We start from the raw sequence: 27,660 nt of genomic DNA, 5'->3' as shown, positions 1-27,660 counted from the left end.
GAGAGTTTCTTAGCATGTTTAAGATCTTAATTTCTTGATTTGTGCAGATTTTTTATATACCATTGGAATTACATTTAAATGAAAACAAATATAAAAAAGAAATAAATGTTTTCAAAACTGGTACTGCCTTTTTACAGTAGTATTGAAAAGTGAGTTATTTATATGACATTAACCAAATTCAGTCAACTGTACTTGTTAAATACCTTAAGGTATGTTTTCTTCAATAGGATATAAGATAAGCAAAGCACAGATGTACCACAACAAAGGGAGGAAACCTCACCAGGTCTGCAGTGGAAAGAGGTCATCATTAAAGGGATATCCTATAACAGATTTGTGCTGCTCCACTTTCCATGCATTCAGCCTACTGATGAAATCGTCCTGACTCGTTTTCAGATTTTCCACACAGTTTCTCAGCAGGTCTAAAAGATCCTGTGAAAGACAACCAAACCAACAAATTACCTACAAGATCACAGCATTTGCCTAAACAAGCACAAAAAAAAACCCATTAGGGAGTCAAGTTGAACTAAATGGTGTTATGTTCAGGTCTCAAATTGCAACTAGTGTTGTCTCACCGTTGTTTGCTGAACATGCTCTGTCTTAAGGCGCTCGCATTTTTGCTTGAGATGCATAATTTCCCTACTTAGTCCTGATCCATTCTGTTTATACTGGACTGTGGAAAGAAACAGCTGGTATTAATATGTCACATGTTGAGCCCGGTGTGAGGTCTCTGTACGCTACTTATCAAACATGACCATTTATGTGCCCTTCTGGCACATCCTGAACAGCAACATTTCTAGGGTATATATGAAAGCGAGAACCAGAACGAGGCTCTTTTAGTATCAAAAATAACTGGTGAGAAAATGTTAGCCTACTGGATTTAAGCAGGCTGGGGAGACAAAAGCAAAAGCACACAGATATGTCATTGTATAGAAAAACCTCTGCAGGAGATATAGGTGCTAAGATTTTATCATAGCACATATTGAAACAGAAGTTAAAATGCTTAAAATCAAAATCACACTTAAATTACATCACACAAAACTAGGGATGGGGATCGTTAATATTTATTGATATCGATACCTTTATCGATACTCCTTATCGATCCGAGTCTTTATCGATACCACTATCGATACTTTTCTGTTATTTGATGGAAAGACGATGCAACAAATTTTTTTTAACAGAACTGGTATTGCTTTTATTGCTTAACAAGTGAGCATAACAAAAACGTTTCTAGCCTTCAATAAACATGGCTAATGTAATAGGCCACTTCGAAATGACATAAAACTAACTAGAATATATTTTCACAATTGTTGGTTAATGTATTGTCTACTGTCACTTTTCATCATGTTTTTAGTGATTAGGAAAATATTTAACAAATAAATAATTGTATTTTAAATTAAATGTAATTTTTAATAAATGTTGGCATCAGTAGTTTAATTATATATAGAGCAATATACAACTGTAATACTCATGTTTCTCGCCAAAAACAAAATTTCCCGTTTTCTTTACGTTACACTTGAACGCATCATGATAACCTAATTGTCGTTTTACTGAGCCAATCTGAACACATCATCACGCAGCACGTCTGAAACTTTATTTACTTTTCAAGCTAACTAGCTTGTATGCTGCCGATTACAACACGGATTTCACAATTACTATTTTTTAACTGACCGGTCAAGCTACAAAGTCTGTGTGCGCGCTTACCAGTGGTACTGTGAGTGGATGATTAAGACGGGCCCGACTGTGGTGCGGCGGGGCAGCAGCAGGAGGAGGAGGAGTCTTTTCCGTTAAGTGCCAGACTTCATTTGTTTTACTTTTAATATCTGTTTGCTTACAATTTCATTCCAAAACATTGGTGTACATGCTGCAGTGATTGGATTGATTAGATTTAAATGCTGTGACGCGACTCGAGGGACACACAATTATGTTACAGGACCTCCGGGAGAAAAAAAAAAAAAACGACCAGACTCGATAGTGGTATCGATAAGCCCAAACGTTATTGATTTTCGGGTTTTGAAAAAAGTGGAACCGGGTCCTTGATGGAACCGGGTTTCGATCCCCATCCCTACACAAAACACATATTTGCCTGTTGTTGAAAGGACTTAATGGTATTGAAAATGATGCACAAATGTATCTTTTATCTGAGAGCATTAGTATGTTTTTAGTTTTAAACAACTGCAGAACCAACTCTTACCTTGCAAAGTTTCATAGTTTTGCTTCTCCCAGTTGTATTCTTCTTCGAGCTGATGCTTTCTTTTTCTGATTGACTGGGCCAAAACCACATCGCTCATCAGTTTCTTTATATCCTCTTCATGACTTTTTAATTTATGTTGAAGACCCCTCGGTTTGAAGTTGTGCTTCAGAAACAGAATAGTGTTAATTTAACTTGGTGATAGCTGGAGAGCTTTAGAAAAACTTCACAAGTTTATTTTTTTAACTTAAAACTACTATATAAACAAACATTATGGTTTTGAAAATAAAAACAACTATAACAGTTGTATATATAACATTTATGTTAGAAATAAATATGACAGTTTTATTTATAACATTTTAAGACCATATCTTTAGGCTGCAGAAACAGTCAAAGATTTTTTTTTTTTTTTTTTTTTTTTTTTTTTTTTTATACAGTCAAAGATTTAATTTTTATAAAAGCTGAGCTGCTACCAGGACTAACGCTTGAACATCAAATTAATAATTTCATCTGAAAAATTAATTTAAATATCTTTTAATACAGCTGTAATGTATTTCTCAAACTTTACAAAAATGCAGCATGTGCAAAAGACTAATAAAGAAAATTTTTCTTTGCCTGGACAAAAAAAGTTTCAACTAACAACCTTGTGCAAGCAAGACTGGTAGATATTTAATCTGTAAGAGACAATTTAAAAGTTGTATGATGACACTGGACTGCATTTGATCAAATAAGGATACAACTCCATTATGATGTAAGTCTTATCAACGGGATTTCAGACCATTTTAGATAAATCCTTGATGGACCTCTATGTGTTCTTGACTTATTGACATGCTTGGCTGTGCTGTGCTGTGATTGTGGCCAAATCTCTGCATTGAGGAAGTGGAAAATACAGCCTTGAATTCCTTAAATGGAGCCACTGGTTCAGATATGATGATGACACCGCATCAAATCCAAGCAAACATAAGCAAAAGAAGGATTTACCAAATGTTAACGCTCTATGTTATCTCTGCAGACCACTGGTACGAAGCAAATGCCAGAAAATTCAATTCACTAAGTTAAGTTCATTTGGAAAACAATATGACCCCTTAGCCCTAGTTATCCAGACCAAATCACTAATATACTTTACAATGCTCTGAGGAATCAGTGTTGTTTGTTTCATTGTTTCATCTTCTTATTGTCATCACAACATCATAAGTACAGAGAAACGAAATTCCCTCTATGCATTTAACTTGGGGAGCAGTAGGCTGGCATTGTACAGCACTTGTGGGGCTCAGGGTTTTTGCTCAGGGAGCCAGAGTGGCAGTCTGCAGGGCTGCAGGAATCTCAGGAATCCAAGCTCTATACCCCGACCACTAGGCCGCTACTCCCACACAGTGGAAACTCTGACATGAATCTGAATGATACACCACAACACTGCAAAATTCACAGTAAAGTTTAAATTAATACACCTTCAGTAAATACCCAACTTTAGAGTCTAAAATAACCTTACACATTTCCAACACCATTAGTCTCTAGACTTAAGTGCACTTTCCTATAAACTTTAATTGTTAAAATAGGAAGGTGGCCCTAAAAGACACAAAACTTATTTCTTAGTCCTGAATTTAACATCATGGAGATCACATTAATAGCTGACAAATGACAATACAAATAATTTAACTGTAAAAACCATTAATGAAAATAAACCATACCTAAAACATTGTCATGCCCCAGTGCAGCAAAATGAAATGAAAGCACCATCTTAAAATGTGTGTAGCCACATGGCCCTATCCATAAGAGAAAACACTGAAAAGAGGCCACAATAAAATAAAGGATTTCTTACCATGCATTCTAACAACAAATGCACCTGAGATCTAAGAATTTCTGATCGTACTACACTCAGTATTTGATATACTTTACTCTCCATCAAATGTTTTGAGCCCCAACAGTTGGCGCTGTTTATATACAACAACATCAAGTTTACCAGAGAGACTAGAACAACACACTTCCTTTAGTATACATGGATAAAGATGGAAGCCTTAACATTAGGGCTTACAGGAATTGATGGAATTGAACCCCTGGAACAGAGACCTCATTCGAAATCCGCCCCACAGAGTCAAACACTTCCCAACGAAGACATAAGGAAAGCATAAAACAAAATTTAAAAAATCTTTCCAATCCAGTAGATATCCAAACAGAGACTTTATCAAGTTAGGTAGGAAGTAGAAGACACACCACTGAATAAAATAAACATTAGAGCACTGTCATTTTCTGATCATAGCTGTCAATATATGCCTTTAAAATGTGACAGGAAAAAAATCTTACCTTTTTGAGGAGAGCCTTCTCCTCCTCTAGAACATTTTTGATCATCACAACAAACTCCAGAGGTGGCCGAGAAACCTTTAAGAAAATAAAGCTCTGATCACTCCTCTCCAAAAAACATTTGTTTCACAGAATTTCATCGAGCTGATCAATCCTTGCATGTCTTATATCTAATTCTACTATATATCATATTATTTTAGTTTTCCTATAATGCTTAAAGAAAACCAAGTAACTTCTTGCACATTTCCTAATGAAAAAACCTTTAAAATTCCCATGACTACATTTTTATTTCTCACTGGTCTTTGCAGGTCAAAAAATGCTCAGCAAAGCTTTTTTTTTTTCCTTTTTTAAACAGGTGTCTGATTATCTACCCACCAAGTACTTGCTTATATGCGTCAGCTTCATCCTTTCCACTATATTGGTAACATTCTGGTCAGAAACCATTGCCAAAACATGGAGGAGCTGGGTCATGCGAGCTTTTGCCGGTTCTTCTTGATGGGCATTTCCTAGGGAAAACTCATCCCTGTGAACACACACACATGCACAGATAGAAAATGAACTAAAGGAATCCATAGTCACAATAATCACCAAATGTATTATTATTATTAATTTTTTTATTTAAACCACCATAAAGTAATGCATAACTCCCAAGTGAAAATAATAATAGAAGAATATTTTATCTTTTATAAATTCTGTTTGTAAATGGACCCTTTAGTAAACCATAGCTGTAGCATAGCTAAAGTCAGAGTTTATAAACTTTTGAAGGAATGCCTATAAATATTTAAAACATTTGGCCACTGTTTTTAGCCAATTCTAATTTGCAAACTATTTTAAGCTAAGGGAGGTTAGATTGATAGGATCTGTGATCAGAAATGTCCAAGTCCTGCTGAAAATCTATATTTAGATTAAGGTCTAAGCTAGGGCTGCAACTAACGATTATTTTAAAAATCGATGAATCGGCCGATTATTTTTTCGATTAATCGATGAATCGGACAAAAAATATTTTTTATATTAACCTCTTTATTCCAAAATAAACATTTTAGACAGAACAAACAAGTACAGGTTGCTCATTAACTGTACTGGTGCAATATGAAAAATAAATGTTTGTGTTAAAACTACGCAAACTTACATGAGAAATGTAGCTGTACATCCACAAAATATAGGGTACTTTGTTTCATAAAGTGCAAAAAAAGACATTTTTGCTTTTAAAAGCCCCTAAGGGTTTCAAACAATAGGTCCCCCCATTTCAACAAATGAGGTTTTTTTTAGACTAGAAGAGTTCTACCTTTTAAGACAGGAAAGTATAGCAGTTAAAGTTGCTACTTGAGAATATAATTAACCATAGAGATAGAAATAGCCCTGTGATTCAAATCATAAATTGTATTTGGAATAAAAATGAGAGAACTAGGGGTGCTAAAAAAACACATCCTCCAAAGACAGATATTTACATGGGAATGTGACATATAATTAATTGACATATTACTGATCTTGCTGGATTTATTCTGCTTTACTTCCATAAATTGCAGGATCTTCTTTACTTTATCTTTGCCAGAAGATTTAAACTTTAAAAGCCTTCATTGCCTTCATTGCCCTCATAATTTGCTAGTTATTTTATTTATAAAGAAAATATAAACGCTGCTTAAGCTAATTCAAATGAAATTAAAAGTAAAATAAGTAGCCAACCATATCACTGTCTGTAACCTACTAACAAGGTAAGGAAAGCATCAGATGGGCTACCTGAGAAACTAACGTTACGTTTCCCCACTTTAAAACGAAACAAACATGGTGGTTCCGTGCCATGTTAATTTGTTTTGACAAAAGTTGCATGTTATCACTTTTTTCACTTTACAAAGCGCAGGCTATTTTAATTATTGTGATCAATTTGCGCCGTCAATCCTGGCGCATGTGCGCTTCATTTGCAGTCTGGACGCTGAGGGTAAACATCCTGCAGCTCTGACTGAAGCGCTGAGAGGGACTCCTGCGAGAGCGGGAGAACGGGGTTGGGATGGGGGAGGCGTCACACGGCAGAGTAGGAACTATACATGCTTTCACGTAAGAGTCTCCAAAAGCCGCCAGTGACACCGTAGAAAGTCGCCAGATTTGTCGCTAGTCGCTTTTTTGAAAAATAGTCGCTGGAGGGGTCTGAAAAGTCGCTGAGTTGGCAACACTGCACCTGCGGCGCTGACTCGCTCTGCCGTATTTTTTTTTCTTCCCCCGTTTCAGTCAAGTGGATGTGACGCATTAATCGCGCGACACAACTAATCGATGATGAAATTCGTTGCCAATGCTTTTAAAAGTACATTTTTATCGATTTTATCGATTCGTTGTTGCAGCCCTAGTCTAAGCTATCCTAATAAATCAATAAACCTTACTGCATGTTTAGGATAGTTGTCTTGGTGAACTTTTGCTCAAGTGTTATCAATTTTTCATAATCTAATACCCATTTTTTACTGATAATTGTAGTCCTGCGCAGCTTTACTATGCTCAGACTCTATTCTGCATGAATCCTGTCGCATATTCATGGTTTCAGTGATAGCTGGAGGTGTGGCTTAAAGCATGCCTCGAGGTGCTGAGGTATTTCTTTTACTAAATCTAATGTAAGTAGTCTGCTCAAGGCCAGCTGCTCGCTACCAAATTTCCTTTACAGGGTTTTGATGTGAGCAAAGTACGGTAGACGTTGGTGTAGGATAGAGGAATTTGTCCTGCAATGAGATGGTCACAAGTTAATTCATCTTAGTCATTTTGTCCTTAGGGAAGATACATAATCGTTTTGTTTGAAGCACTTTGGGGTCCCCTATATGGAAAAGGTAATAAATTTTAGGGAACGCCGAGTCAGCATCTTAAAGCAAACCACTGAAACTAATAAGTATTGGTTCCCTGATACAACTTTTTCAAATCCGATATAATACTGATAAATTGACTGATACTGACTGGATACAATATTTGAATGATCGTTCCAGCTTTTTTTTAGATTATTTTAGTGTAGAAGCTTAGAATACGCTTGATGAAGTAATACTACGAAAAGAAGAAAATAACATCAACAACAAAAGGCATGAAAACAATGGACTGATGTAAAATTAACCAATTAGTTGCAGAAACTTTTAACAAAAGCAGAGTGTTTTTATCAGTATGAAAAAGTCAGAGTTTATAGATGCTGGCCAATATTAGTGTTTTTGGCTTAAATCAGAGCGATATCAGATATTGATATCACTCTGATTTAAGTCTTGGGCTCCACCAAGCCTGCCTCAACCTTCAGTGATGGGGGGATCCTTCACTTCAAGATCTAACCCTGACATAATGTCCAGCGGCACCCTGCTCACTCTCCATGCTAGAAAGCACTTTCTGACCACACCTCCTCTAAACCAGCTCAACCTCTACTGCTTATTCCAACACTTAGTCTTTACCTTTAGAGTCTCTTGGCACTAAACACTTTACCAGCCTTTTTCACAGGTTGTCTTGGGAGCGGTTGTGGTGTTAAATTGAGTTAGGTTACACAATAATAGACTTTTGTCTATGTCTTGTCTTTCCCCTTAAAAAAGGGACATCTGTAAACTTGTTTGATCTGGAGTAGGATTCCCTTGACCGTATTCACACCAGTGTTGTTTTTGATAGCCATCTTATATTTAGTCTTAGTCTTAATAATAAACTAAGACTATTATTAGTCTAAGTCGCATTTTAGTACGATATGTGATAGTTTTAGTCGGTTTTAGCCGACTAAAACTATCAGGCAGAATGAGCATTGCTGCATGCCAGATGGGTGGCAGGATCAAACTAGATGCAGCAGCACAGCTGATACTGCTTGGCAGATTACAGCAACATGATGTCTGACCGAAGACCGGCTAATTTTTATTTAGTCTAGTCTCTTCTCATTGACGAAAACTCAAACCCATGACTAGTCATCAAAGATCCATGTTTAGTCCGTCAGTTTTCGTTATCATCATTAAAAAAAGATGACGAAATGATTTCAAGATCCTCATCGTTGACAAAAACAATACTGATTCACAACAACTCCATTTTAAGTGGACCAAATGTGACAGGTATGAATGCACACCTAAATAGAGTAGGATTTTCCCAACCATTGGTCCAGAACTTTTATGCAGGTGTGGCACAAACCATGATTTAAAAAAAAACACATTTCTGACCTATCTAGATTTGTGTTCATTCTTCATGATGCCTTTTATTTACTAATGTTATACATGCATGCATCAGTGTCTTACCATCTCTGCTCTTCAATCCAGTTAGCAAGATAATGTCTAACTTCAAGTGGGAAGACATCTGGGTGGTAGAGGCTGTTGACTGTAGCCTCATCCAAGCGAGTAAGCAGAACAGTCATGTCCATCCACTGGGCCATGGTTAAGCTGCTCTAGGACACAGAAATGAGTACAAACAGTGTTTTAACATCAGAATGTCATTAAACAAAGCATAAGTATCAAATAGAAAACAAATTTAGTATTTTGTGTATTTAATTGACAGATATGTAAATAACTGTCTTTTTTGGGGGTGGGACCTTTTTACAGAAACAAATTCTGCCACTTGGCAATAAGACACTTTCTCAGTTTTAATATTTGAATGAGACAGAGACAGTGTAATTGAGAAGATGCGTAACTTTAACTGTTACAAGAATAAAATGGAAAACTTGGTTATAACCACAGAGGTCTAGAAGAATACCTTTCAGTTTCTCATGGGTTGAATTGGACAACTGTAAAAGAAACTATTACAACGCATCAAAATAGCCAGCTTAGAAAGTATCTGCAAACCAGCAGGAGACTCAATGGTGTTAGCTAAATCCAAATGTCAGCTATTACATTAACAAATGTTAAAAACAAAACAAAAACAAAAACAATACAATGGTTGAAAATAGCTGCGGTGAAGAACTCAGGAATAATAAAATCCAGAAAATCATGGCAGAGTTCAGCACCAGAGGACTGTTCTGACTGAATGATTACTTTTCCATCTTGACTCATGGGGAAAACCTCCTTCCTATTGGGCCACTTTCAGTCAAAAATTCTTAAGTATGTTTGCCAATCAGCATCGATCGGCCAGCTTCACAAGCGCCTCTGTTCCTTAGACCCCGTAAGAGCGGTGTTATGGAGACTCAAACCTCAATAGGGATTCTCATAGAGACTTGAAAAACAGTGTCCTGCTGCTCCAGAGCAGAGGGGGAAAAAACAAAATTTACAGGGGTGGTTTAGACTATCTAGTATTCAATGAGAAATCACCACTGCTGCAAACATAATCACAATCATTTGGAATACTGAACCACAAGAACTTAGAGCAAGAAAGGCTTCACTCATATGTGATTGTGACGTTTTTGGGGAACCAAAACTAGCCTTTACAAGTAACTGGCTGGTGTTTTACAAAGCAGAGCCTAAACTAGGGCTGCAACAACGAATCGATAAAATCGATAAAAATCGACTTTTAAAAGCGTTGGCAACGAATTTCATCATCGATTAGTTGTGTCGCGCGATTAATGCGTCATCCGCCGCCGTCAGCAGGTGCTGCCGTGGGGCGCCTCCCCCATCCCAACCTAGTTCTCACGCTCCGGCAGGAGTCCCTCTCAGCGCTGCAGTCAGAGCAGCAGGATGTTTACCCTCAGCGTCCAGACTTCAAATGAAGCGCGCATGCGCCGGGATTGACGGCGCAAATTATTCACAATAATTAAAATAGCCTGCGCTTTGTAAAGGGAAAAAAGTCGTAACATGCAACTTTTGTATAAACAAATTAACATAACACAGAAGCACCACTGTTATGATGCAGCACCTGAAAAGAAAACACGTTGGAGCCTTTGATGGCAGTGAAGAGAGCTGATCAGCAGGGTGAGCGACCATGTTTGTTTGGTTTTAAAGTGGGGAAACGTAACGTTAGTTTCTCAGGTAGCTCATCTGATGCTTTCCTTACCTTGTTAGTAGGATACAGACAGTGATAAGGTTGGCTACTTATTTTACTTTTAATTTCATTTGAATTAGCTTAAGCAGCGTTTATATTTTCTTTATAAATAAATTAACTAGCAAATTATGAGGGCAAGGCTTTTAAAGTTTAAATCTTCTGGCAAAGATAAAGAAAATAAGATCCTGCAATTTATGGAAGTAGAGCAGAATATAATCCAGCAAGATCAGTAATATGTCAATTAATTATATGCCACATTCCCATGTAAATATCTGTCTTTGGAGGATGTGTTTTTTTAACACCCCTAGTTCTCTCATTTTTATTCCAAATACAATTTATAATTTGAATCACAGGGCTATTTTTATCTCTATGGTTCAGTATTTTCTCAAATAGCAACTTTAACTTCTATACTTTCCTGTCTTAAAAAGTAGAACTCTTCTAGTCTAAAAAAACCTCATTTGTTGAAATGGGGGGACCTATTGTTTGAACCCCTTAGGGGCTTTTAAAAACAAAAATGCCTGTCTTTTTTTTGCGCTTTATGAAACAAAGTAGCCTATATTTTGTGGATGCACAGCTACATTTCTCATGTAAGTTTGCGTAGTTTTAACACAAACATTTATTTTTCATATTGCACCAGGACAGTTAATGAGCAACCTGTACTTGTGTGCTTGTTTGTTCTGTCTAAAATGTTTATTTTGGAATAAAGAGGTTAATATAAAAAAATATTTTTTGTCCGATTCATCGATTAATCGAAAAAATAATCGGCCGATTCATCGATTTTTAAAATAATCGTTAGTTGCAGCCCTAGCCTAAACACGCAGCCAGAACAAAAAATTAGCCTATTAGGAAAGAAAAGCCAAATAGCTCTGACTGGCCATTTCAACCTAGTTGCATTTTCCTATCTATTAAAAAGTTTGAAAAAGCAAAGCTTCTTGAGCATTATTATATCAGACAAACCATGCTTGATCAGAAACTTTTAATAAATGCCCCCCTTGCCTTAAGAGTGTTAACCTCTTGTCTTAATGTTTACAGGGATTTACATCGCTATCGTAGCAGCAGACCAGTGTTAACCTACATTCCGCCATCATTTAATCAGCGAATAAAAATGTTTAGTAAGATATTTACTTGTTCAACTTTTGTCTGAAGCTTTTACTAAACCTAACAACAGAGGGGTCAGAGTCAGCATCGGCCTTGACATCCCATACAAGCATAAAATAAATGTACACAATTTTCAACATAATGGTCATTTAGAAATAATAACAATTTTAAAATAAGCTTACTGTCTGGACTGGATGTGGATGGTGTTGGAAATGACACATAACAGCAATAAAGCCCATAATTCTGGGCAGAGACTATGAGTCAAAAGTTTAGGGAAAATATTATGTGGACTGACAAAAGTGAAACATTTTGTAAAGGTGTGAATCTTTCGCAACCTTCAAACTTGTTGGTGCTTTCCCAAACGGTTGATGGCAGCTCTTTACAGCAAAGGGTGGCAAAACAGTTTTAGGGTCAGTAAGTAAAGGTCAGGTCTGTAAGACAGCTGTTTCCGCTAATAAATGAAATCGCAACCTTTGGTAGATTTAAAACATACTTTCAACTCTTGTTTATCCCAAACTGACATATAGAGAGCATCGATCTAATTCCAGTGGAAAAGTAGTCTGTGCTGTGCCAATCTGTTGCTTTCAGCATGTCAATGGAGTGCATACTTTATCTGCTTTGCACATGTTCATGGGCTTTGAACATGTTTGGGAAACCGTTCTATGTTGTAATATGGTAACTCTGAAGACTTGTTCCGAGGTTTGGGGGATTTCAGAATAGAGGGAAAGAAAAAAAGTGCAAAAGTTCTCATAACACTTTATTTATTGCATCTGGCATGCACACAGCACTAAGAAACTCCACAAGTTTTGAATCAGAGGAGATGAATAAGGACTTAAAATCATGTAAATTGCTGTGTCATTTAGTTAGAAGTATTGCTCATTCTGTTGGTTCCTGGTTGTGGAGAGTGGGGTTCATGTGTCAGAAGCATGTATAAGTAGGGATGCACGATATAATCGGCCCCCTATCGGTATCGGCCTGTATCGGCCTTAAAACTGAATATCGGACATCGGCCACCCCACCGATATTTAACCCGATATTTGATCAGCTTCTGAGTTTCTAAAGTCTAAAAAAAAAAAAAAATTCTACTTCTTCTTCTTCCTCAAAAACTTATTTTTTTACAGACTTAAAAACTTCTAAAGACGAGGGAAAAAATATTGATACATTAAAATATCACAAAATCTTCATATGCTGATATATTGCCATTTAAAAACACCATATCAATCTCTTTTACTAATGAAATATTGCGATATGTCATCGTTATGCTACGAAATCCCCCGAAAATTCACGAAATTTTGCCATATATTTATATGTTGATATATTGACGCGGTATCGATCTATTTTACTAACAAAATCTCACAAGAATTTGCAAAATATCACGAGAGTTTGTAACAGAATGATGAAATTTCACGAGATTTTGAAAGTAAAATAGATCGATACCGCACTTTTTAAAAATCAATTTGATATCAGCATATGAAAATAAATTTTAGTATATTATTTTTCAAAGTGTCAGAAATGGATAACAAAACTGCTATTTTCAATGACTACTTATTTTTGTCCAGCTTTAACATCGGTATCGATATCGGTTATCGGCTACATGAGTTTTAAAATATCGGCATATCGGATATCAGCCAAGATCCCAATATCGTGCATCCCTATTTATAAGGAGCAACTTTGATCTAGTTTGTAAGGATTTCAAGGGTTAACAAAATGGTAGCAAACGGCTGTTATTTTACAAATACATATCTATATTTGATATGCCCTGATTTTAACCCCCTAGCAATAATTGTAATTCTGCACCACTAAATAATTTAATGCTTAAGCCCTGCCATAATTATCGCAGATATAAACAGAACCCACGCAGAAACAAAACGTAAATCCTCCCGAGAGTTCAAGAACTCTTCTACTCGCCACATAGAACCCCTACTGCCCATGAAGAACTTCAGAACACATCTACTTGTACGTGTAGAACTTCTTTGCTCTTGTGCATGGTTTACCTGTTGCTTGCAGTTTGCACTGCTGCACTCACTCGCAGAAATACTTTTGGGCAAGTCCAGTGTGTGGATCTTGTTGACACTATATCATATATCTATGGTCAGCCTATGCTTCCACCCCGCGTGATTAAGTTCAGTCTCTGTCCTCTGCGATTGGCCATCACAGATGAGGGAGAAGAAGAATGTGTAAGAAGACGAAGCAGAAGAACTGCATGGCTGACAATCAAGAGTTAACATTCAGTAAAATACATATTTGCTTAGTTTTCATAATCATAACTATGTGACAGCAGTAAACCTGACATAAACTAACGCTATCTGACAAGCCTGTCCCATGTCTGTTATGCCAGGCACAGTGCCTGCTGTGGAAAAGGCAGTTGTGTTTATTACCAAGCTGAAGCGATGGAGACGTTAGTTGCAAATGTTTTGTTACAGTTTAAACATCCGTATTACGTAAAAGAAGCATCTTTTAAAAGCCATTCAGAACTTAACTCTTAATGTGCATCATACTTTTTTTCCAGATCAGTTTGCTCCCCCTCTCTAATTTATTTCTAATTAAATAACCCAATGAAACAAAATTTTTTGTAATGCTTGTTTTTTTCCAAATTTTGATCTATCTATATCTGCTATATGTATAATTCTGTTTAAGAATAAATGTTTTATCAGTAGTTATTCTGTTCTTTGTCTAAACAAGTTAATGTTTCAGGCCTATTTAAATGTGGAGAATACAGGATGGACCTGGGAGAAAGATGGAGACAACAGATGAGCTTGAGACATGTCTACTAAATAGACCCGGTGCTTTTACTGACGGAGAGAGAGAGCCACACTGTGTTAGTTGTAGGGCTGAAACAATTAATCAGATTAATCATGATTAATCGATTATTTAAATAATTGTCAATTATTTTAGGAATCGGTAAATTGTTAACTGGAGTATAGTCTCTAAAACATACCTTTAGCTGACAGAGCAACCCACCTTGAGCAGCAGTTATACCAAAATTGTTAAAAAAAGAAAATGTAAACATCAACATTTGCAGTTAAGATAAAAATCTTTTTCCTCTGTCAATATGCTCTACCCAGACCTTTTCAAGAGGAAAAGTTTTAGTTTCACCTTGTTTAATTTTGCAAAAACTCTACTTTATTTTTCTTTTTAACTTTTATTTTTTTTTATTTTTTTTACAGTCCTGTCTGGCAATGTGGCAATAAGAATAATTGTCTTGATGCCAAAAAGAGCCTAGCAGATTTTGCTTTCACAAGGGGAGCAGCACGGCTATCGCCATAGTGTTCTGCTTGATTTAGGCATATAAATTGCTTTATTTTGATTATGCAAGGAGTATTACAGATAATATGGACACTGCAATGTAAGTAGAACAGGAAAGGAAAACAGGAAAAAGACGAAGAGATGAAAGAATGAGGAGATAAAAGGGAGACAACGATAAACATCTTCAATCTGCTTCATCACCTGCAAAGAGAGATGTAAAAAAAAACAGCACAACCAACGAATATACTTTAACTTAGCGTCCTCATTTTGGGAAATTATCGCCTGTTTTGCATACCCAAATGGAATAGCAAATAACTTAGGAACTGTAATCCCAAATTACATGTGCAATGCATTATATGAAAGCTATAAATTTAAATTGGATGAGTAGAACACACACCAAGCTGCATCAGTTCAAACATGACTCAAACAAGTTTTTTTTGTTCTCGAAAATGATAGGACTTTTTTAAACAGCAGTAATAAAGACATGGTTGAGAAAAAGCAGATCTCATTGTATTACATTTTTTCTACATCATGTCAACCACAAATGTAGAAAATTTCAGACCTCTAGCTACAACAGTTCCAGAGCTGTGGGGTTTTGAACTTTTGATGTCACCAACATCTCCAAACCTCTCCAAATGTGCCAAATTGTGCCAAATGCTTTGACTATGCCTTGCTTTACTATTTGACCCATAGAATAACACTGAAGCATTTTCATGGCCACAAAACATTTATGAAGCAAGTATTTTCCACTTTTTTTTAGAATCAGTGTACATAACAAAATTTAGAATTTTTACACCTATATTAACATAACAGCCGCAGCTGTCTGTGTCTCTCTAAGACAAGCCTGTAATGCATTACCGATTTAAATAAACTAGGCACATCTTGGCTCGTTCGAAACCTTGTTTTATTGGCTATAAAGCCCAACAGCCCACGTGGTCTTAACGAATAACAGCAGAAAATTATGACATGTAATATCGCTGACCAGAAGTGAGATTTCGGGGACTATATCTGGCACAAATTGCGTCATAAAAATATGCAGACACTTGTGTCTTATAGATAAGAAGACGATGTAATGAACCATACCCAACATTGCGGGCTAACAACCGTGAAAATAAGTATTAGGAAGTAAATATGAGCAAACTGCTGAGAATAACTTAGAGCAGCAATTATCCCAAAATTGTAGGAAAATATATCAACATTTTGCATTTAAGATAAAAAAGTCTTTAAGTGGAAAAGTTTTAGTTTCACCTGGTTTAACTTCTTTAAAAATCCTCTTTAAGGAAATTTTGGCCATCGATCATTAATTGATTAATCGAAGAAATAATAAAAGATTAATTGATTTGCAAAATAATTGTTAGTTGCAACCCTAGCAATTAGTAATTTAAGTTTATTCTTTAAACTAACTGTTTAGTTATTTGCGTTAAATTTCTGTAGATGTTCTCCCTACCTTTCCCACAGCTTGTATGTCTGGTTTGATCTGATCAGCCAGTATTTAAGTCCAGTATTTAAGTCCCCTTTGTTTGCTTGTGCAGTTAGTTTGAGGTTTTGCCCTGCTTAACCTTGGTATTTTTTGTATTAAGTTAGTCTCTTCATTTGACCTCTTTTTAGGGCACTGTAATTATTGTTTGGATTTTTGTTACTTTGGGGAAATAGAGCCCATTGTTCTTTGTAATCACAACTGTGTTCTCATGCTTGACCGTCTTGGTCCCTCATACGGTATCAGAAATTGACCACCTTTGCAGCATAACTGGTTCCTATTCTACTGTTCTTGAGCCAGCCTATTGTGACAAATAAATTATTGGTCTCCAATACAATACCAACTATATGGTTGAGTTGTCAAAATTGATGAAGTAATGCTGTTATACTGGCCTGACTGGTTGCATTAGCAAACTCTGCCAGGTTTTAAGAAACAGAAGACAGGAGATTGGTTTTCCAGATAAGGGATTAACAATGAAGAGACGTCATAATGTGATGATGTCCAACTCATGAGAAATCTTTAAGAAAAACATTTCTTATAAAATAAGTACATAAGCTTAGAGCTAGTGTCTTTTAAAGAATAAAAAAAAGACTTCATTATGAAAAACCAGACATTGCAAAATTTAACATTTAACAGCAGCCTCTGAACATTGAGTCAGTTACTTCCTTCAGCCGATCCACTTCTTCTCCTTTTGATCTAACAACCACAATGACAACTAAGTGAAGTGATCAGCAGAACTCAGACTACGGTTCGGTTATGTGGTTGTGTGTCATAAGTAGGGATGGGCGATATGTTATCGTGTGCGATATATCGTCAAAGAAATTCCTCAGGGTAACAATTTGTCATCTCGCGATAAAAATGATAAACTCCCGCCTGTGACGTATACTGCGCGTGACACACCTGCAGCCCAACTCACGTGCGAGCCATGTGCAAACAACAAGCATGGCGGAAGGTGGAGGAGACGTGCCCCAAGACCTGGTTCCTAAAAGAGGCTCCAGCTCCATTATCTGGAACTGGTTTGGATTTAAAAAGTCTGATATGGAGAAAGTCGTAATATGCAAAGTTGGCAGACAACCTGTGACGACAAAGGACAGCAACACTACCAATTTATTTCACCACCTAAAACACAAACCGGAATATGATGCTAGTCAGAAGATGTGCTGCGATGCAGCAGAAGCCTCGACTTCGAAAACCTCTGTTAAGAAACCGACTGCCACTCAAATAAAACTTGCCGACGCGTTTGCTTATTCCACACCATATGACAGCCAAAGCAAGCGATGGAAAGAGTTAACAGAGGCCGTTGTGTTTTGCCTGGCTAAAGATATTTTGCCGCTTCAATCTGTGGAGAAGGAGGGTTGCACAGAGAGGTATTTCAGTTTTTATATTCTTTTTAAATTTTTTGATATTATTTATTTTTATTTCATTGTTTAGCATGCTGATGATCCTGCTAGTCTTATTTGTACATTCTTGCACAAAGAAGTATTTCAGGTTTTACATGTTTGTTGGAATTTATTGAAATTATTTATTTCTATTTTAGTATTTAGATTTTTCGTTTTTTTTCCCCTTTATTTATCATGCCATTTGCACATTTTTGTAGCCCAACAGCAAAAAATGTTGTTACAGGTTGATATAACATTTGAATTTTATTTTTGGTAATGGTAAATGGCATGTACTTATATAGCGCCTTTATTCAAGTTAGGAGACTTGACCAAAGCGCTTTACACTACATTCATTCACCCATTCACACACACACTCACACACTGATGGTGGCAAGCTACATTGTGGTCACTGACAGAAGCGAGGCTGCCGTACACTGGCGCCACCGGGCCCTCTGACCACCATCAGTAGACAATGCAGGTGAAGTGTCTTGCCCAAGGACACAACGACAATGAAAGCCGGAGTCGGGGCTTGAACCGTCAACCCTTCGATTACAGGGCAAACTCCTCCATCCAACGCCACTGTCGCCCTTTTTAGTGAAGTGAGTCTAAAGTATGTTAGAACTTGCACTGGTATTTATTTATCCAATATATGGCATGTTCCAGCAACTGGTAATTTACACATCTATTTATCTTAGGAGGTGATTACTGATTAGTTTTAGTTTTCAGTAAAATACTTTTAAGTTCTGTTTCTCAATTTATCAGGTTGTATTTACAGTTGCACTACTTTGCAACTTTTATAAGCCAAGTTATATTTGCTGTGTAGCATTTAAATAAATGTGAAATTAGTTCTCATATTTCAGGCTTGTTTGATTGGTTTCATACATTAGGCCGATATTGTGTTTTTGTTTTGTTTTTTATCGTCACTTATCGTTATCGTGGTAAAACCTAGAAATTATCGTGATAAATTTTTTAGCCCATATCGCCCATCCCTAGTCATAAGCATCTGAACGAAATTACATCAGCTTTTTTATAATCACACATACAATTGTGATTTGAAAAGCTAGTACAATGAACTAATGATTACACACCAAGTAGTGTCTTAAGTATGAGGTAACTACTCATGTTAAGAATTTTCTAACTCGGTTAAATTTTATTTTTTGCTTTGCCCCCCAAGAAAATAATTAAATATTCACATGATCAAAACCTAAAATTCAAGTTTGGTCAACAGGCAGTGATATGACCTAGCATGTTGTCAGGTCAATTTAACTAGACAAACACAACTGGTTTAAAATTAATCTTCAAATACAACACATTAAGTGATGAATTCAGTCTTAAATTTACAAAAATACTTGACAACTAGCATCTGACTAGAAGTGGTGAGTAGAGAGTATTTTTGGTTTCATGACCTTTGCAAATGTGATTGATATCCACACCGGCTGCTGAGAGTGTTACTGAGGAATCTTAACCTCTAGCGCCACCAATATTCATCATTATGCATGCTGCCAATGTCTTTTCTCAAATTCCATAGAAGATTATCATAGGGTTCAGGTCCTTGGACTATGATGCCCATTATCGCATCCTCCAGACCATTTGATAACACCAACCCTTAATGGGAATTAAGATAATTACTATTTCCTGCTAGGAACTGCTAAGGCTCACCTAAAAGTTGCTATTACTACAAATGTAAGATGTATCTATAATTTTAACCAAAGTCAAACCTGCTACTTATCTGACTGTCATGTAATGATTTACACATTAAATGCATGGACACAGGAAGCCGGAATTAATTTTCCTACTTGTAAACCTTATCATTCTAGTTTTTAAAAGGTGAAATAAACAGTAGTTGCCCATCTTTTTACAATGCTTTGCTAAGTTACACATAAGGATTCTACTTTCAGCTGTTATTAAACTGCTAGAATATTGCAGCTTACAATGAAGAAGTTAACCAGATTAAGCAAAAACTATTCTTCATCAGAACATATGTTCTATAGAACTTTCTCCCAAGAGCCTAACAAGCATATGTTACAGCATATTTTTTTTCCATCACAGTAACACTGAGATGACCGCAGCTGGATGCTGTTGGTCGTGAAATTTAAATGGCATGCTGACAAAAAAGCTCTGGGATTTCACCAGATAATATTCCATTTGACCCGTCACAATGCTGGTTGTTAAACCGGTTATTTATAAGCACGACTGCAAAACAATGTTTAATGCTTAACATCTAGTATCTGGTTTCAAAGTCTGGCGATATGACTAAAGCCTGAGTTATGCTTGACACACCTGCGAGATCTACACAGCCAAATTAAGTCATTTTTGGCTTTCACACCCCTCAGCATGCAGTACCTACGAAAAATGAAATTACACGGAAAGTGTAGCTACAAGATCTGCTCTGGCCCTGTGCATGCCACGTTGAGACGTTAAGCTTTATGATTGGCTGAATGTCCAGCCACGGGACTTAGGCCACGGGACCTAAAACATTGTGGTTACCTAGACAATGATAATAACATAATGCAGCATCCGTGAGCCGAGTTGGGAGAATCTGTAGTGTTAACGGGTATAACGACTGATGAAGTTTTACCTGATTGATAACAAAGCTGAAAAAATCTTTTTATGGTGAAAAAAGTAATTGCAAGACCGTGGTATAAAGGGAGAGAGCTGGGTAGAGCTGTTCTCAATAGCTAACAGGTTAGGCTATTTTAGCTCACTCAGTTAGCCATATTAAGCTCACCACTTATTGTCATGCTTTTGGTTCTGTTTAAGTTTTATCTTTGAGTTTTCATTGATTTCACTTCCATTTTGTGGTTCTAGTTATATTTGATTGTATTTGAGTTCTCTTGTGCTAGTCTTCTTTTTTCTAGCTCTCTTCTAGACTCCTCTGTCCACACCTGCTCCCGATCTGCCGATTAGCCTGGTCTTTGTTCCTGTTCTCCCGTATATACACTTCCTGCTCAGTTACTGCTGGTTTGTTGTCATTTCTTTGCCCTCTTGTTGTCAGTATTTCTGGTTTTCAGTATTTTTGGATTTTGTGGAATTTTGCTTCTGTTACTCTTTTGTTATTCATTTTGGTCCATTTGAAACCTCAACCAAACCTGACACTTATAACTTTGTGTTTGTGTTGTGTGTGAACAACCGTTCATCTTCTACAAGTAGAATAACTGTTTTCTTTGTCTAAAATCTCTACGCAAGTATGTAAAATAACAGCAAATACAGGTAATATTTTAAGACTCCAAAAGAGATCTAATTTATAAGAAATGGGTGCAATACAGTTTGTCGGAGCGGCATTGCCATAAGATGACGTTATAAGAAGGGGCAGGGCCCCGAGCAGATCTGACCACCCGAGCCGATCTGGAACCTGCTGTCACTACCCGATCCGTACTGGTAGCATGATCCGCCCACTCAGCTCATTTGCGCATGTACCACCAGATACTGTATATGCATCCTCGGTTTTACCTTGTAAAAACAACCTAAATTATGTGTTCCCCCCCTTAAAAATTGTAAGTTTGCTAAACTATAATGTGTTAAAGGTTAATAATGTATTTCTTGAATAAAAAAAAATGCCTTAAAATCCTTTCTGTTTTATAACTCTTCTTTGCCCGATCAGTACCAGAAAGGGGAGCCAATGCTACTCCTTTCGGCTTTGGATTGAAAAATAAATCTAGTCTTTTTGAGTTTTTCTTTCCTCTGTCGTGTCAACATTATGGTATATAGTGCATGATCTAAAGAAAGAAACAACAAAACAAAAACAAAAAAGATAAACATTGTTTAACCATATTTTTCAGAAAACTCTAACCATATCCAATTAATTCAGAGAAGCTGTTTAATGGAGAAAATGTAAAGCATCAAAGTATCTCAGAAAGGTCATTAAAAATGTTTTAAAGATTGGACTTCTTTAGTGGTTTAAGGATAGAAATAAATACCTTTAGTACCACAATTACATTATGACGATCTGGATGAATATCTGCTTGCGCATGCACAAAGGAGCCGATGGTACAGATCGTGCTTCTTTTACAGATCAGGTAGACCTACAACGGATTCCCATGGAAAACATGGTACATGATTAGCAGCTCCCGCTGGCAAAGGTTTGCAAATCTCAAACAGTTGTTTGAGAAGGGTCAAAGGGTCAAAACACGCTTGTTTAGGAAATGAGAAGCAAGTCATTGCACCAGTTGGGGTTAAATAACTTGTTGCAAGCTGAAAGATAATCGCCCATGCAGTAATTATCCAATATGAGGCTCGTACCTATTTGCTTAGTTGAATCCAGGTGGCAAATTTTTTTTGGGCCAGGCAGTGTGTCTACAGACATCCCATGATTTAGCTAATAAATATCATCACTATCAACAGACTATGGTAAAACTCCAGGAAATAAATTACTGTCATTCTCGAACAGCTTAAAGAAGCTTTGATAAAGTTGTAAACAGCTGTGTTTGCAATTTCCTTATGCAGGGTGGTGTTGTCTTTGATTAAATTTGGAAAAAAACATACTTTCAAAGCATCCCAAAGATGTAATTATTTATTTGCCATAATGATCCCTTTCAGGGACTTATGACATCTATTTGACTCATGTCTTTTTTTATGACAACTACAGCACTCAATAATAATAATAATATATTGATCTCACGCTGCAGAAATTCACCTCTACATTTTAACCCATCCCTTTTGGGAACACTGGGTTGCCACTGTGTGGCGCCTGGGAAGCAGTGTGGGTTTAAGGGTCTTGCTCAGAGACCAAGAGTGGCAGTCCGTGGGAGTGGGGCTTGAACTCAGAACCATTAGGCTACTACTTCCCTGCAAAGTTTGACATTTCATTTAAATGTTTAACATTTTACTGAGGTTAATCATTGTTGCTCTTAGGCCAAAAATATTTGAGCAAGCCTATATATTTGAACAAACTTTAGCTTGCTGTTTAACACTGTAACTTGGGTCTGGGTTAGGGCTTGAACGCCTACATACCAGTTAAATTACCATGCCAAACAAACACTTTTAAAATCTTTTATCCCAATACAGGAAATGCTTAGGTTAAGCAGTTATTTTATGATGAAAAAAGTGAAATAGAAACAAAACCACCTTAAATGAAACAATGTATTTTGTGGATTTTACTTAAATATTCTTTTTCTTATTAAAAATGGGAAATGACATGTTTGTTTAGTTTGCTGTTTTACCCGAAGCACCTATATCTCTAGTTATGGCTACATGCATGCATAAGTCAAACCCCACAGAAAAGGCCAAAAAAACATAAGAATTGTGTTCGTTTCTCTGAAGATTCGCCATTATTGCTTCAAACATATGAAGAACTGTTGGTACTTGCACATAATAAACAGATTACTAGGAAATATGCTGCCCCTAGAAGTGTCCCAACGGGTTTTTTCACCTTCAGATACTGTATGTTCTGGCAAGAGAAAACTATTTACACAATATACTAAGAAAAACCAACATCCTGCATGACCTTTTACAGAAACCACCTTGTCACTTGTGTTTTTCCTCTTTTTCATCTGGATTTCAGTTTAGCTTAACTATTTGCATAGACAAAAGCATATTAGATTGGGTCCTTTAATAATTCATCTGCAGAATCGAGTTATTATGCAACTTACAGCTTCAACACTTTAAACCCCTCAGCTCCCACCTTCTTAGAGCTTGTGCACAAATGCATTGCATACCCAAATGACACTGACCTGTAAATAATATAATAAGTCCTACATGTTTGTGATTTATCTCATTTGAAAGCTGAGATGTTTTAGCTTCTGGTGATATGCATACAAACTGTAATGTTAACATTTTCTCTATACTGAGAACAAAAATATGCACTTTTTGGAGCAAACTGATTAGTGAATGAGCCTACATAACATAGATAATCTAAGATTGTGGATATACCTCATTACACACATGGAATATGTGTTTTTATCCTTATATTTTTTATTTTTGCATGGAAAAAAGAAACTTTGGTTGATTAGTACAACACTTGAACATATTTTATGGGAAATACAAATGGATATTATTTTTCCGTGGAGTGTTATGGAGAAAATTAGTCTATATATGCCACGATAGAATGTGTTTTAGAAAACCAGAAGATTAAAACAAGGTAAGAAGGGAAAATGATTTAATCTAATTGATGATAGATTATTAGGTAATGGTGTTTGGTTGGCTTACAATTAAGTTGATGATTGCTTTCTTTGGGATCACCGGATTCTAAAGCGGTACCACATGTTGGGTTTCACAGTGGCTTCAGCTTTGGTTTCGGCTGCACCTTGGCACAGTGGGTAGCAATGCTGCCTTGCAGCAAGAAAGTTGTGCGTTTGATTCCCGGCCAGGGGTCTTTCTGCACAGAGTTTGCATGTTCTCCCTGTGCATGCGTGGGTTATCTCTGACTACTCCAATAACATGGCTGTTCGGTTAATTGGCTTCTTTAAATTGCCATAAGGCTTGAGTGTGTATGTGCATAGTTGTATGTCTCTGTGTTGCCCTGTCACAAACTGTCTAGGTTGCACCCGCTGGTTGTGCAAAATGCTAGTAGCTGCTTTGATTTAAAATATCTGTGGTTCAAATCGCTGTTTATGAGTCAAGATACAGTGTCTCTTAAACAGAATGGCCTGGAGCGAAGGCTAGGAAATAAACACCTGAAATCTCAATAACTGAAGAAAATATGTCCACCAAACTCTCTATAATTTCCCTGAATTTGGACTCAGAACCATACAGCATTCTGGGGGATGTAGGCACATCAATTAATTTAACCTCTCACAGGCCCAGAGGGCTCGCCTCTTAGCCATGAGGGGTAACGGTGGTAGGGCTGATCTATTTTTAATTGTTAAAGACTATGTTGAAATAGGGTTAGTGTAGCAATTCAATTTTGGCCTTTCATCCCTTGTTCTAATTTTAAATGGTGAAAACAAAACAAAAAGCAGTTATTAATATCAACTGATATGAAAGGCTTTTATGATGATACATTTTCAGTCATATCATACAGCCCTTCCGGGATCAGAAGATTTTAACTCATGGAGTAAAAATGTTCCATTTCACCTACATCCTTGTCTGCTTATTATGTGATGACTTAAAAGTAGATTTGAGATAAGAAAACAAATCACTTACTGAAAATACTTTTGAAGAAAATAATGTTTTGAATCTGCAGAAAGAGAAGTATAAAAAATATGACGTTTAAGGTGAACTCTAAAACCCCCTATGTCACTAAAGTAAATCTAGGTTTTAAATGGTTAAATTTGAAAAGTTCTAACTGTTTTTAGTACCAAGTTCAGTGTTTTTATAGGTAACAACCAAATTCTGAGTATCTATTCAGGTAAAACTACACAATAGCAAGTTTTGGTTCCTAAACGCATCACTGGAACACAGAGGGACTGGAAGTGTGGGGGGAGTCTCCCATTCTCAACACAAATGTGTTGGCTGCTTCCAAAAACAAAGCAAGCATTGCTTAAACAGAGTGGTAGAGAGTATGGCTCCACTTTTCAAAAATGCAATGCAGCTTATCCTCACTGCAATATTTGTGATGCAAAGAACAAGGACAGTGGCAGTAATACCTCTAATCTGAGGAAGCAGCCAGTTGAGCATATACATTTCCCCAAAGGTTAAACAAAAGTTTCAACAGCGCATATTTGTTTCAACTTTCTCAGATCTACAGCTGTGATTCCTGCAATCAGCACTGACAGCACACCTGCGTCCTTGAGCAATGCACTATATGCAGCCAGCAACATTGGTGAGGCAATAAATGACCACTAGCTCTGAATGTATGGAGCATAGAGTTGGCTGCAGATACTTTGCATACCTCTATACGTCACCTCCAACAAAGAGAAATAGAGCTGTTGTATGGAAGCCAAATGAGTATCACCTATTATATAGGTTATTATATGTATATAAATCATTATAGATATAACCAGTATGTCTTTAAAGCAGCCCAGGGCAGATTTTCTGACTTATTAATCAATTAATAACTGATAATTAGACTCTATCTAATCTATAATACAAACAAAACACCAAAATACCACATTACTATGTTCTAAATTCAAATGATCATGTATGTATTTTAAACATTTTCTTTTATTTTTCTTAATAAGATAGTTGTGCTGCTATATTTTCACAAAGATCATAATTGAAGAATCCTGATTCCAACTACTGCATCTAGAGCTGCAAAATGGGAAGAAAGAGATCACGAAAAAGTATAGCGATCAAAATATACTAATTCTGACTCACAACAAACCAAAACACCAGTGATGTCATTCAACGTGCTTATTGTACTTTTTAAACCATCATTTTAAAGCCTTATTTATAATACATACATCTGCAGAGGCAGCAGTACTCAAGAACTAATCCAAACTCAGTGATTCAATTAGATTCGAAAGAGAAACAGAGACTTCCTTCTTCCTCTTTGCTGAAAATGGACAAGCAGAACAGTAGTGGGGAGAGTCCAGTTGATCCTTTAGGGACTCAAAGAGGCATTTCCGTGGCTGAAGCTGAGCTGATGATGTTATCCGCATAGCCTCCATCCTTCCTTCTGAAGAACTAGTCCCTGCATGTTTATATAGCTTCAAAGCTTTTTATCCAAATACAAATTTTTACTTTTGACAGAAGCATAAGACTGTCTGTGTTTCATAATCCCACATATTCAGAGCTGTTGTGCTCGGATCTTGGGCCTTGATCAACAAGGATTACAGTTCAATGACAGGATATTAAGATTATTCATTTTAAATCTGTTTAGTGTTGTTTTTAATGTTTTACAAACATCACTAAGCTTAAGGTGAAAGCAAATATAAAACCACTGGGACCAAGGCATAGGTTGGTGTAAATTGAGTTAGCAAAGAAGACTTTTATTTGTAAAGAATAAAAAAGAAGTGAGGGTTTTGTTTTGTTTTCTTTTATTTAATGAGAGGATAAAACGCATTTTTAAAGACGGACACTGTGTTTGGCTGTTTTGCATGAAGTTGTTTTGTATCAAAAACATGGCAGAAACAACCTTCATCCTTCATCACGTCTTGCGCGCAAACATACGCAGGCCTCCGAAAGCAAAAAGGGGCCCTTGTTTAAAAATAAAAACGCCACAAGTACAGTATATGCTCTCTATATTTGAGCTTACCTTGAGTGAAGTTTAGGTTTCAAAACACGGACAGTTATTAAGGTCGTCGCCTTTTCTTTTTCCTTTTGCTTAGAAGTTCTCCGACTGGCAGGCCATAGTCCTGACGTCTACTTTGGAGTCAAAAAGAAGAAAAGTCGTTTGTTTTTGTTTTTTTTCCTTATTTCTGGCGAAGAGAAAGTCAGCTTCGAGAGCAGGGCGGATAAAATTCAGCGCCGAGCGCAGAAAGACAGCCAAGGTTCACTTCCCTGTTGCGCACAATGTGCCATTAAGCAGGGTTGCGTGCTTTATTTCCTGCCTTCACACTCAAAGCAAGTCCTCTCATGAACGCTTTGCCAAAACAAACATCCAGCCCTGTTGGCCAACGTGACGAATCAAGAAGAGATTTTTTTTTTTCACCGCATAGCTGAGACGTTAGAGCAGTTTCTATCTGCTCTGAACCCTATTTTCTGTTTAGTTTTTGTGCTTAAAAGAAACAGTATTCCCTCCCCATTTAACGGCTCCTTTACAAATATTTAATCATAATATTAAAAGCAGGGTGGATTTTATTAGTGACACGTGTGAAACTTCAAGTATCCGAGGAGGGCTTGGTTTGGTTACTTCCAAAGAAACGTTCGTAGGCGGAGTAATGTTGAGTCATTGTGCCACAGTGACTTCCAGTAAGAGAGATGATACCATATCTGCTGCAGACAGAGCCTGCTACTCGGATGTTTCCTCTAAACTGTAACCGCTGAAGGAGGCTCATTAGGCGGGGATATAACCTGCTGTTTGCAGCTTGTCAGTCTCCAACTGTCGCGTTTGTATTGCGTCAAGTGTATACATGATGCAAATATTACTGCATGCACCCTGTTTGTAAAAAGGAGCGCTGCTGCAGGTCATCCACCCCTGCTGCCACCAGATTATGTGCAATTACTACTTATAATACTGTGCAATAACCCTGTATAATAACCCTGCTAAACTAAAAGACTTCAGCTGTCATGCATATATATATATATATATATATATATATATATATATA

The 27,660-nt window shown here is 36.8% G+C and overlaps 1 protein-coding gene across 2 annotated transcripts in view; it reads right to left on the bottom strand.

Moving 5' to 3' along the window:
* Positions 1-26,998, bottom strand: part of stat6 (signal transducer and activator of transcription 6, interleukin-4 induced) — a 47,473-nt gene extending 20,475 nt beyond the window's left edge. The window contains exons 1-7 of one of the 2 annotated variants that reach the window (XM_038283123.1): positions 26,646-26,998; positions 8,704-8,844; positions 4,862-5,009; positions 4,490-4,564; positions 2,192-2,354; positions 573-670; positions 281-429 (exon numbers count right to left, since the gene is read on the bottom strand). In XM_038283123.1, the coding sequence (XP_038139051.1) occupies positions 281-429; positions 573-670; positions 2,192-2,354; positions 4,490-4,564; positions 4,862-5,009; positions 8,704-8,837 (767 nt within the window). In that variant the 5' untranslated portion in view covers positions 8,838-8,844; positions 26,646-26,998. Of the gene's footprint in view, positions 1-280; positions 430-572; positions 671-2,191; positions 2,355-4,489; positions 4,565-4,861; positions 5,010-8,703; positions 8,850-26,645 lie in introns of both variants that reach the window. The other variant, XM_038283122.1, reaches the window with a different exon arrangement.
* Positions 26,999-27,660: the final 662 nt, after the last annotated feature.

This window comes from Cyprinodon tularosa, unplaced genomic scaffold (assembly GCF_016077235.1).
Source record: "Cyprinodon tularosa strain WSP-4 unplaced genomic scaffold, ASM1607723v1 ctg19, whole genome shotgun sequence".
Classification (NCBI taxonomy): Eukaryota; Metazoa; Chordata; class Actinopteri; order Cyprinodontiformes; family Cyprinodontidae; genus Cyprinodon; species Cyprinodon tularosa.
The sequence above is the reverse complement of the archived record's forward strand: the minus strand, read 5'-3'. Positions and strand labels throughout refer to the sequence as shown.